The sequence below is a fragment of the Eublepharis macularius genome, chromosome 10 (genome assembly GCF_028583425.1).
Source record: "Eublepharis macularius isolate TG4126 chromosome 10, MPM_Emac_v1.0, whole genome shotgun sequence".
NCBI classification, from domain to species: domain Eukaryota; kingdom Metazoa; phylum Chordata; class Lepidosauria; order Squamata; family Eublepharidae; genus Eublepharis; species Eublepharis macularius.
The window spans coordinates 69,579,986-69,592,691 of record NC_072799.1 but is presented as its reverse complement, the minus strand read 5'-3'; the positions used below and the strand labels follow the sequence as shown (position 1 = coordinate 69,592,691).

The window sequence follows — 12,706 nt, the reverse complement described above, 5'->3', positions numbered from 1 at the left end:
CCAAACGCTTGACTAGGATGGATCACAGAGCGCATCATTTTTAAACATGATGAAAGAGGGCTGATGAGCGCCTTAAGGCCCTTCATAGACAAAGAAAGAAAGAAAAAAGCTGCGGTTCTTTATTTATTGAAAACATCCTTTCGAATTTAGAATTAGTTATTTAAAATAAGATGTAACAAAGAGGTGATGAGCTAGTTCACCTCTTACAATTCCATGGGCCTTTCTGGACAATCCGTATATAGCATCTAACTTAGTAAATGCACAGATGTTAGCCATTTGCCATACCGGCTCAAGGGAGTGCTTCAGCTGCCAGGGCCATCACATTTTCTCACACTCAGCCTGCAATAGTTTGATGACTGTAAAACAAAATCTCTCTCTTGGCTAGTGCCTCCATTATTATTAAAGAGTGCTGTTAACAAAAATTGACAACATTGGGGGCGTGCTAACAAAAATGCTTTTATATAGTTAATGCGACATATCAAAATGGGAAAGAGAGCAACATCATCCCGTCTCCTCTGGCAAACCAGTACTGTGTAAGTTCATCACATGCCTAATTAAGAGGTTTTCATTGTATTTATTTATTTATTTATTACATTTCTAGACCGCCCTCCCTGTCGGACGGGCTCAGGGCGGTGTAACAACATACAATTTTATAACATACAGTTTAAAACAATAAAAACATAAATAAACATTTAAAAACATTATCCATGTGCAATAAAATTTCTCAGACGGCGAATATAAGTATGTGTCACACTTTATGAGCTCCTGCATGGGTGGTGGACAGTCTTCAGTGGTATGGCCAGCCTAGCCCCCACCAAATGCCTGGCGGAACATCTCCGTCTAGCAGGCCTGGCAGAAAAATAACAAACCCTGCCGGGCCCTAGTCTCCTCAGACAGAGAGTTCCACCAGGTTGGAGCCAGGACTGAAAAGGCCCTGGCTCTGGTAGAGGCCAGACGGACCTCCCTGGGGCCAGGGACCATCAGCAACTGGTTATTAGCTTATCGAAGTGACCTCCGGGGAACAAATGGGGAGAGGCGGTCCCGAAGGTATGCTGGACCCAGTCTGCATAGGGCTTAATACTGCAACGTATAGTTATCTTTAACTATAGCCCTCACTTACTGAACTGTAGCTATTTTGTCACATTTTCCATTGGCATCTGAGAAGTCAGCCCAAGACAGCACCTGCAGCACGTAAAGCAGAATGACTCTCTTCGTTCCTACTCAGTTCTTGCATGATTTCTTTAGCACTGAATTGACAGACTAAATTACATCAACAGAACAGGATTTCGGCAAGGATGGTCCCCATTACAGGGCTTTTGCTGATGCCGTGGGGCTGTGGATGGGCATGAGTTTCCAAGATGCACTTCCTCCCACACGAATAAGCAGCATATGTTTGACTACTACTTTGAAGGCAAATGAATGAATACAGATTTCAAACGTCAAATTATGATTATTCGTGTTAAAATGTGGTTCAGTGGGGCTGCATCCAAGGGGGGAATGCGATTGGCCACTGAGGGTGGGTGGAAGACTTCCTGAATGGTGAACCATTTGCTCTCAGAGATGGCCCACTGGCTGTACATTGTTTTGATGCCATGCACTACATAGAGCCTAAATATCTGACATCACACATGTGACTGACATGGGAAGCATAAATCTTGCTGTGAATTTGTTTTTATGTGGTCAAATCACAGTGGCTACGTAGCACGTTAACATTATCTGGTGTGTGGAAATTAACTGGCTGAAGTAATTTGAAGAATAAAGTAAAGCAAAATAGCAGTAGATAGGAGAAACAAGTGAATAGGTTCAGAAAAATGAATGTTATCATCATGGGTTTTTTTTTCCAGGAAAGTACTCCAAAATTGAAATAGCTGAACATTCAGTGCAGCCTAATTTACATTTTTAAATCTCTTCCCAGGAATAATAAACTTATTTTTCAGGTTAGCTTATGCATTATTTGAAAAGCCAAGTAGAAATACTGATTTGCATAGCTTTTTCTTTGGTACAATATAATCCTCTGTAGTGCTCGTTACTTAAGAAGAGTTGGCTTTATTTGTTGAAAAATAAAGCCGACTATAATATTTGAACCTCGAAATTCATTTTCTATTAATTTGAATTGGAAAGTGATTATTCTCTCCACCCTCCTCCTCCTCCATCCCAAAGTCTATTTTAATCTTGAATAAGCTCACCATCCTTAGAGGCTTTAGAGATTGAAAATCTTCTGCAGTTGAAAATCCATTAAGTTTTCTATCTTGTTCTGGTCCAGCACAGAAGTCTACTTGTCTAGTGCTGCTCTCTGCTGACAATTATGGGAACTACATAATGCAAATTGCCACATTTGAACAGAGATGGTGGTAATCTTAAATCTGTCCTGACAAGACAACACAGCTGCTACTTCTGAAAATACCGGCAGTTATCCTTGAAATACAATTTCATTTCTATGTGTAGCAGAAAGAAAAGCAAACATCATTTTTGTCAGACTTCTAGTGTTTGCCAAATCTGGCTGTGGTTGTAGGAAACAGTCTCTTGCTTCAGTTACTGCGCCTGGTTCTGAGGTGCCTCCTCCAGAGAGTGTTATACATGCTCAATTAAACCTAGTAATAATGACTGTAATAAAATGAGCATTTCTGTCTACAGCTGGTTTAGATTATTTTTGTTTCCTAAAGAGAGATTAGTTATGTGTGTAAAGTGTTAGAGTGAGGGGAAGAATCATGTTACTGGCAAAATACCTGCTCATGTGACCAAGTCCGTTCAGAGCCATCCTTCACACAGGTGTCCAGCCTGAGTTCAGTTCCTGTGCCTCCATGTTTACTGTCCACACAGAGATTTGCTGCCACATTTCGAATCTGTCAAATTAATTAGTCCAAAATTATTTATTCATATATATTTATCCTCTGCTTTTCTCCCCAGTAGGAACCCGAAGCAGCTTACAATTGGCTCCCCTCCACCATTTTATCCTCACAACAAAAATCCTGTGAGGTAAGTTAGGCTCCGAGACTGGCCCAAGGTCACCCAACAAGTTTCCATGACATGATGGGGACACAAATCCAGCTCTCCCAAATCCTAGTTTGACATTCTAATCTCTACAAATGATACAATACAGAGCATTTTAAAATAATGCTGGTTTTGCTGAATGTGGGGGGAGAGGGGGGAGACCGAGTGAGAGAGAAATTAACAAGGAGGATCTCGGGCTTGGTCTATGCCAAACTAGCTTTGTGGAGATATCGGCTGCTTCCTCAGCACAGCACTGTAAACTGCCAGGCCCTGTAAGTAACTAGCACCCTAATTTATAAAGGTTCTATCCAAAGGGTAAAATGATCAAAAAATGATGTTTGGGAATATCAGTTGAGCAGTCTTTTCCCTGAGCACTAAAACTTAACTATAAGAGTTATACCAATTTTTTCTTGGGGTAGTGTAGAGATTGAGAGGGTCCCCTTGTTCTTTCAGGCGTGGGGAAGTTTTTGTGTTTGAGTACCAAAAATTAGGGGGGTTCTCCTCTATTTAATGGTCTGCTTCTGTTTTAGGGATAATTTTAATTCTGCTTATATCCAATGACTTGTTTTTAATGGTTTGTTTTTAATATTGTGGTGATATGAATTGTAAGCTGCCTCCAACAGGACTCAGATGTGGCAGCATAAAAATACCTTAAACAAACAAACAGACAATCAGACAGACAGACAGACAACTTAGCCATTCCTTATTGTCCTTCTGTTCATTGCGCCATTTCGTTCGGTTATCTACCACAGTCATCAATATATAGAATCATAGACTCATAGAGTTGGAAGGGGCCATACAGACCATCTAGTCCAACCCCCTGCCCAGTGCAGGATCAGCCTAAAGCATCTCTGACAAATATTCATCCAGCCTCTTCTTGAAAACTAATATCTAATTCTCAACATGGCCAAATGTGTGAATGAGATTGGTGCCACGAACAGACAAGACAGATTTTTGTACCCTCCAAGCTTGCAGAGAAACCTGGGTTTTTAAAAACTCTCCCAAATAATAAAAGCGGTATCTATAGCTTCAAGAAACGAATGCCCTTGGTGGCTGTTGTTAGGCAGCCACAATAGTATTGTCAGCTGCTAAGCCTTGGTTTTTATCAGTAAAAGGCAGCAGGAGGGGGCGGGGCCTAAGGCTGTTTTGGCCTTTGAGGGAGGCCAGGCTCAGCAACAAACCATTAGGTGACTTGTTACCACGTAACTTTCATGACTTACCCAGGCCTGGTTGCTTGCCACTGTTCAACAGCAGCCACCCCACAAAAGCCAGTGTGGTATAGTGGTTAGAGTTTCAGACCAGAATCTGGGAGACCGGAGTACAAATCACCATTTTGCTGTGGAAGCTCACTGGGCGATAGAGTTGCCAGGTCCCTTTACCCTCCTGGCGGGAGGTGTTTGGCTGGCAAGTGGCAACCATCCTTTCAGAGCCCTTTTCAGAGCTCCCAGTGTGATGCTCCTGCTTTTGGCCCCTGTGAAGGCAGGAGCATGCCTGCTGCCAGGTGCAATGACATCACTCCTGGAAGAGACATCATCACACCACACTGAAAGCACAGTGGCCCAGGAAGTTTTTTTGCCTCCCAGGCCCATTCCCCGGGGCTTATCCCCCCCCTTGTTGTCCAGGGGCAGAGGCTGGGAGTGGGGGATCCCCCGCCCCTACCAGGAGACTGGCAGCCCTACTGGATGACCTTGGGCCAGTTACACATTCTTAGCCTGACTTACTTCACAGGATTGAGGATAAAATGGAGGAGAAGAGAATGATGTACGCTGCTTTGGACTCCCATTGTGGAGAAAGGTGGAGTATAAATGAAATAATAAAATATAGCTGAGGATGGAGGACTGGTAAAAGGAAGGTTGGTGGGTGGGTGGGAAAGAGTAGGAAGCAGGGAAAGGGGAGAAGATATTGGGGTTGACAGGAAGAAGGAAAGAGGAAGTAGCGTGTGGAAAGGAATACCGAGGGTAATTATCCCCCTCCCCGTAAGTCCTCGTGTGTTCCCCACTGTACAACTGGGCCTGCCCTTGCAGCCAGTACCACACAACTGGGCCATAGGTTTCCCAGGCAAAGGCTGAATACAGGGGGGCAGATAAGGTAGGTTGGCTGGTGGGTAGGAAGGAGAGAAGGAAGCAGGAGCAGGAGGGAGGCTGTGGGGGGCTACTGGGGAAAGCAAAGGAAAAGAGGAGATAGTGGAGAGGGGAAAATGAGATCGCCCAGGTGAGTAGCGGCAGGTGACAGAGGCTGGGAGTGGGGGATCCCGCTCCCACTGGGGGACTAGCAGCCCTAACAGAAGACGGCCATTGGATCCAACTGACTGCGTTTTAAATTACAGCCATTTTAAGTCTTTTGTCACGAGAGCTGAGAGCACAATCAAGATTCTAATACTGGCAAGTGCTGGGTGATAAAAATATTCATATTTCTAACTGAAGCAAAACCTTTAAGTATATTACCACCGCTGGCCTGACTCTTGTTTTTCTTTCGCAGCAAGATCTTTTAAAATCTAAATTAAGGCAAATGTACTTAATTAGGTCTATAGCTGGGATGTCACATTGGTTTCAAAAACAGATGAAAGAATGTGCATCTCCCACTGCGTGATTAGCCAGCTGATGTTGTAGAAATGCAAAACACTCATTTGTATTTATTACATCCCCTTTTCACCCAAAGGGTGGGGAGTTGGGGAGATGTTTGGAGTAATTAAGGAATCGAGTAGCACAAGCTGAAGTTGTCAGAGGCGCTCAAGTTGTTTTCAGGGGTATATCTGTCTTTTGCAACTAATATAGTTATGGAAAGATCACAAACTGCCCTAGAATTCCAAAACTGTGTCTTTCCTCACTTGCATTAAATGGGTCATTCGATCATTCATTCACAGCCTAGTCCTAAGGGGGGGAGTGGAAGGTGCAGAGGGAGAGACCTAAGGCTTGCATGGGCGTAAATGGCTCTTGCGTGGGCATAACCCCCTCTCTGCTGGCGCCCGCCTGAGGCACACTACCGTAGACGGGTTGCCATTGGTGGGCATGCTTGGTGGCCAGATGGAGGCAGAAGTGCAGTGCAAGGTCTTGCACTGGCACTGGAGGGGGCAGGGCAGGGGGAGGATCATGAGTTCGTCAGCTCCCAAAGTTGCCCCAGGCCTGAGAATACCCCCTGCAGTGGCGGAAAACCATGAAAAAAGGCAGCGTAGCCCATAAGTGCCCATCGAATGGGGAAACTTGGGCCACCCTCCCGGTGCCCAGTCCTGCCCACACAGCCTGAACAGGGTATAGGATGGTAACTACCGCGGTGACCAATCCACATGTGCTTCTGGGGTGGGTGAGCCCTCCTCCCCATGGCTAATCAGCCACCCAGGCACCCTACATAACCTCTGGCTGTGCCACCAATAGTCAGGTAAGTAGGAAGGCGGTGGAGGCTCTACCCTGTAGCCCCCTGCCATAGGGACTTTGTGCACAAGGCAGGAGAGTGGGTACTCACAGTGGGTACTCACAGTGGTGGGTCATGAGTGTACTGGGGGGGATTTACTGGGGATGTACTGGGGCAAAGTCCAGAATGTCTGACTAACAACAGCTACCTAAGTCCCCTTGCAAGTTATCTGATCTGAAGTCCCAGCTCGGGAAGAGGTGAGGGAGCACAGACAGGTAAGAAGAAGGTGGGCCAGTGGCTACCCCAGCTCGCTGATTTGTGCCAGCTGCCTCCCTCACCTGAACCCTCTCAAACACCAGCCTCGGCAGGTAAGGGTCAACAGTAGGGGGGTCGGCGGCAGCAACTACCAGCCATAGAGACAGTTGCCCAGAAAACTGCTCTTGATGCAGCCATGAGGAAGTGCAGCCACAGGTCTGGTTGATAGGGTGTCCGTAACTCCCTGTTGATGGAGGGTGCTCAGCCCCTTGAATTTCTTCCTCATAGGATAAGACCATTCTGATGCAGAGCACTTTCTCACCAAAGGGTCATGCATCATCTGGTTGCAGGCTGGACCTGTGATATTGGAGCTGCCGCAGCCACTCCCACATATGGACACCCTCCCAGAACGTGGCAGATTGGGCTGGGGCTTGGACAGGGCTGGGTCTCTTGCCCCACATGTCTCTTTCCCTTGCATGCAGGTCGCAAGTTCACGACTCATCAGGGAGACCAAGGAGCATGGCTGTTCCAGCCCCCTGATGATCCTCTGAGAGTGCCAATTAGATCCAGAGCTACTGGCATCTGATAAGCCAGGTAGATGACCTCTGTATGCGGGGGAAGGGGGAGGTTGCTGCTGGGAGGTGCTGATATGGAGCAACATCTCAGGATCTCTGGGGCTCCTCCTCTGGGAGGATGGACCACCCTCCTTTTTGCTGTTTGTGGAGGCAGGAATGGACTTGGAAAATATGGCACGGGGAGGGGGTGGATGACAGCTCCTGGAGCAGTTTCTCTGCTCCCGCAGGTTGTCAGTCCATTCTGGGGGGCATCACCCCAGGACCCAAGCATGGCTTTCAAGGTCCAGCTGGCTTTCTTGCATGTTTGTGATGCAGTGATGTGTTCAAATGGTGCTGCCACAAATCTATGGGCGCTTTTCACTCCCATCACCTCTCGCATGGTTTCCAATGGGCATTCCTGTCACTAATTAAAGACCCTTCCCCTCACCTGCCTCTCTGGAACCTGTGGGCTGATCCCAAGTGCTGCAGGCTACGAATGCAACCCTCACTGGATCCTGCTGCCTTTCTGGTCCCACTTTTTCAGGGAGTGGAAATCTGTTTCTTGTGGTGGCAGCGGTGGTGGTGAGGATTTGCAGGCACATGGAGCTGCAGCCACCAGCCTGGCCGTCATCAGAAATGGGGGCTGGACAGGTGAGAGGGTGGGTGCCCTATCTGCACCTTCAATGTTACCTCTGTCCCCTCCCCCCCAGCAGAGATGCTGCTCCCTGATGGATGGAGTGTTGGTGGGCAACGAGGATCATGGCCTCCCCATTGGCTGCAATGCTGCTCGTCCCTTGCCTGTCTGTCAGGGGAGTGGTGTGGCCATTGGCTGGTGTGGGCGGGGTCGCCAGGGGAATGGCAGGCTGGTGCTCTTGGCAGTGGCTGCACCTCGCCTTGCCGAACTGTGGCACTGGTGTGAATGTCCTGCAAAAATCCATAGGGAGTGGCAGAGCAGTGTTGCTTTTATGTCGACGCACAGGTGGGGCATGCTGACTCAGGCCTTAGGACTGGGCTGCCCTTCGCTCATTTTTTATGAAATACGTATTCTGCCTTTCTGCCCCAAGTGGGCTTCCAAGGCAGCTAAAAGTTTGAATAAAACATTATAAAAACAATATCATAAACACAATTCGTAACAACTATTAAATCCAAAACTAAAATACATATTAAAAGCACATAAAACAGTAATTACATCATAGGACACGAAGGAGGTCAGGCATATCAGAAGGAGTGGAGAGGAAGATGCTACGGTAAAGGGAGAGGGTGTGCATGGGGTATATTAACTGCCCCATCTCTGCTATAGAAAACAAACGCCACTGCCACCTGCTCAGTGCTCCATACCTCTGCTCTAACACTGTCACACTTTCAGTAGGGTTGCCGTAATGTGCTATCATATACATTCAATTTATAAACATTGCTACTACATTTATGTCCAGCAGCATTTCATTTTTAAAACAATGTACACCTACAGACCAACAGGTATTGAAGATGGTGCCAAAAGACCGCCAATATTGCAGCAGCAGCTGTAAGAAGTGTGGGCTATGTATAAGGCAGCTGCTGGTGGGATGTAGATCTCCAAACCCACTTTGTGATCAGTAACTTAAGAGATCCAGGCTCAAGTCTCAGTCACTGTGATCTAGTCACTATTCACAGTCATTTGATAACCACAATTAACCAACCTTTGCCCACCCACCCCCCACCAATCTCCTGGCTGGCAGAGGGAAAAGGGTCCAAGGGAATGGGCCTGGGACGTAAGAAACCTCCCTGGCCAGCATGCAGCAGCTGTACTCTCCACGGGTGCAATAGCATCACTCCCAGATGTGACAGCATCGTACCAGGTCGAGATTGCTCACATGCTTTGCACGTGCATGAGAAGTCCCAAAACAAGAATGCTGGGTCCCCCACCCTGCTGCTGGGAGGGTAAGGGGACCTGGCAACCCTAATATGTAGTACATACTATAGTACATACTACAGTACATAGCACTTACAGCCACATTCACCGACATGTTCTCCGACCCTGACGATCTGCTAGGAGAGGAAAGCACAAAGAAGTGTTGCTATCTCTGCCTCTGGCTCCGGCAGTCCAGAACTGTCTTGAGCGAATGGGTAAGGGGGCAAAAGGGGCACATGCTAGGCCCCTCTAGGAACTATTTCCATTAAGAGAGCTGGCAGAAGGGCCTGGTGGAGACATACCAGGAAGGAAAGCAACAGGGGGAAGGGGAGAAGGCAACTCTCCTTCCTTCCTCTGCCACATCCTCACAACCCATTTCACTCTGCTGGTCCCCATTTTTTTTTCTAACTGAAAAAGATTTGGGATTGCTGTTGGTCAGCAGAGGGCTCTGCAAAGGTGAGCGCCGAGTCCCCTCACCTTCTTGCCAGGCGGGCAAGGAGACACGGCAACCCTCTCTTCTGCTACATGTGGAATCTTACAACAGAAGCAGCATTTCTGTGGGATCCAACTACTTATGTTAAGTTTAAAGTTACAAGTATGCTCTTAAACAGACCCTTCCTGAACTCTAAAAGAACATTATAAGGAACCGACGGACACACCTAGCTTAGATATAAAACTGAGCTAGCTATTTTATTTGTTTCAAGAGGAATTTTTTACTCAGATAATAGGACTGTGCTGTAAGAAATGGCTCAGAGAGATACCTTGGATAGGGACAGGGCCTGTAGAGTATTCTACTGGGTACTGTTTGCTGATGTAGATATGCTCCTACTGGGTAGTTTCCACATTTTTAAAGATGTCATGTTTAATCATTTACAATTTGTTTCAGAAATGTTTCATCACTGCTTTTCAGATTTATGCTCGTTTTCAGAGTTCTGCAATCCATACCACTCCTTGAATGTTTTAGCTGTTGATCATATTGTATTTTTGTTTGTTGAATGTTCTAGCTGTTGATTATATTGACGTGCACTGTGTAATCCTCCTTGGGTCTCAATGACAAAGGTGGGCTACGAACAAGCAAGCAAGCAAGCTGATGGTTTTTCTAGCATAAAAGCCTCCAAATATTAGTGATTGTTAAGATTGCCCTACGATTCCAAGACAGTGTCTTTTCCCTCTAGCACTGAATGAGTTGTTCTGTTATTTATTGTTATGAAATTTTTGTGTTGCCTCTGCCTGATATGAGTCACCATGGCAACTGAGGGTTACAATTGTTGTGTATTGACTTAGCTTCTGTTTGAGCTAAAGGTCCTGAATAGACATGGGCACGAACAAAAAAAAATTAATGAACCACCGGTTTGTGGTTCGGTGCCACTAACGAACCCGAACTAATGAACCGAAATGAACTTTTCCCGCTGACGAACTGGTTCGAGGTTTGTGGTTCGTGGGTGTCAGAACGGCTCCCATTGGACTTAGAGAGCCCATAGTCCCAGGGAGTGTTTAGCAGGCTCTTCTCCAGCCAGCACCCAAGTTTGGTCAAGATTGCAATAGGGATCTTGGAGTTATACCCTCTCCAATCTGAGGCCCCCAGCAAACTCCCATTTGATACAATTAGAGCCACCAGTTGACATTGGCCCAGTGTACAAGGGGTTGGCTGTCAGAGCTGCCTATCAGGGTTTGCAGGGATGAGATTGGAGCACCCATGGCTACAGAACACCCCCTTCCCCCTCCCTCCGGGTGTCTTCTCCCATGTAAGCAATTGTAACCAATTTGTAACCAATTGTAGGAAGGAGACTTTCTGGATTTACAGATTGAGGAGCCTGGTGCCTGGTGGTTTAAACATCACAAATGACTTTACATGTTTTCTGGGCTAAGTTTACAAACGCAGTATTACAAAATGTGCTTTCCCTTTAATATTACCAAACGTGCTTTCCCTTTAATATAGCATCCCCTCAACGTGAAGGTGTGGTTTTTAATGATATAACAGCCTCTGTTACAATAGTATAATTCAGGCTAGCTACAAAGAAAGGCTATGCTATGAGATACCCGTGAGGATTAATTTTGAAGAAAACATTGGTTGAAGAGAATATGTGAGTATATTGTATTTCACGGGTATATTGATTGATTGTTGTTATATTGTTGTATTTATTACTATTAATTTTCCTCTAGTGACTGTACTCTTTGAAAAAGATGATTTGAAACGGGCAATTGGGATCTAGACAACCCGTTAGAGGAATTACTACCAAGAGGAATTACTACCAAGTCATTTCATCAGAAAAAATATTATTCTGAATGAACTACAGCCATCTGTGAGGAAACTGACATTGAATAATTCTTACCTACGAAGCGGATACATGGTGTTGTGGAAACTACAATAACTGAGTGGACTTGTGTATATGGTGTTCTTAATGCATTTGCACTTTATTTTTTCTGTGCAATATATGAATATATGAATAGCACTTTAGACACCTTGCACTTTATTTATTGGCACAGAACTTCCATGTTAGCACTGGTATGAATGGTTTTCTGCCTATGGGTAGGGTTTGCAAATATTAAAACTGAAGAAATTGTATATTAAGCCTTGTACTTCTGTGTGAATTGCTTTATACCACTGTGAGGCTTGACATTAGTTGTATTATAGATTTATTAGTGTTAGTAAGCCAGACGTGGGTAATTTTGCTTATCTTGGGATACTAGACACCATCATGTCTGACAATGGCGCCCAGTTGACATCACAAAAGTTCTGGAGATTCCTTGATAACAAGGCCATCTGACACATCACGCCAGCACCATTCTACCCATCTACAAAAAGACAGGCGGAATGGATAATGAGGTCCATGAAGGACTCACTACCCAAGTTGGGTTGCAGGGACTTGAACCTGCAGCTAACTGAACTCTTGCTGTGGCAGAACATCACTCCACACGCCACTATGGGCCGAAGCTGTGCATAACTTTTAATAGGGCATCAGCTAACCACTCTGCTCAATTGGCTCCACCCCAACTTTGGTTTGGATGCCTGGTATCAGGGTTGCCCAGGAAGTTCCAGCCAGGTGACCTAGTCTATGCTAAGAATTATGGGCATGGGCTGGTCTGGTTTCCAGCATCTGTGATCAAGGCCACTGGGCTGGTATCCTACAAAGTGGCCAATACCACTGGCAGGGTCTTCAGAAGGCACATTAACCAGCTATGACAGCAGTGGCCAGAGCAGAAGCAAGGGCAGAACAGAGACTTTCCCCCTTATACTGTGAACACAGGGTCTGAGACAGCCGCAGCACCTGAGGACCCTGGGGACTCTCCAACCGAGGACAACCAAGACCAGCCAACACCAGTGGGGCAGAAGCTTCCATGAGCAAGCAGGGCTCCTCCGCTGAAGGGGCAGAGCCCATCACAGACACTGAGATACCAGTCAGTGGGCCTGCGAATTCAGGAGGATTACACAGGTCCCAGAGGGCTCGCCACCCCCCAGCGTACCTTGATGACTTTTATTGGAACAGGGTGTCCCAAGCTTAGGGGGGAGGGGTTTTATGTATTGACTTAGCTTCTGTCTGAGCTAAGGCTCCTGAAGTCTTCATTACTATTGGTTGTTTCTGCTGGTAGCAGCCAATCAGTGTTGTATAATAAAGACCAATCACTGTATTGTAAATAAGTTACTTTGTATACAGTTAATGCAAACGAA

At 46.2% G+C, this 12,706-nt stretch overlaps 1 protein-coding gene across 1 annotated transcript in view; it reads right to left on the bottom strand.

Moving 5' to 3' along the window:
- The window catches only part of GALNTL6 (polypeptide N-acetylgalactosaminyltransferase like 6), an 802,779-nt gene that overhangs the window by 15,216 nt on the left and 774,857 nt on the right, over positions 1-12,706 (bottom strand). Inside the window, exon 10 of the mRNA XM_054990605.1 lies at positions 2,727-2,843. Coding sequence (XP_054846580.1) covers positions 2,727-2,843 — 117 coding nt within the window. The remainder of the gene's footprint in view (positions 1-2,726; positions 2,844-12,706) is intronic.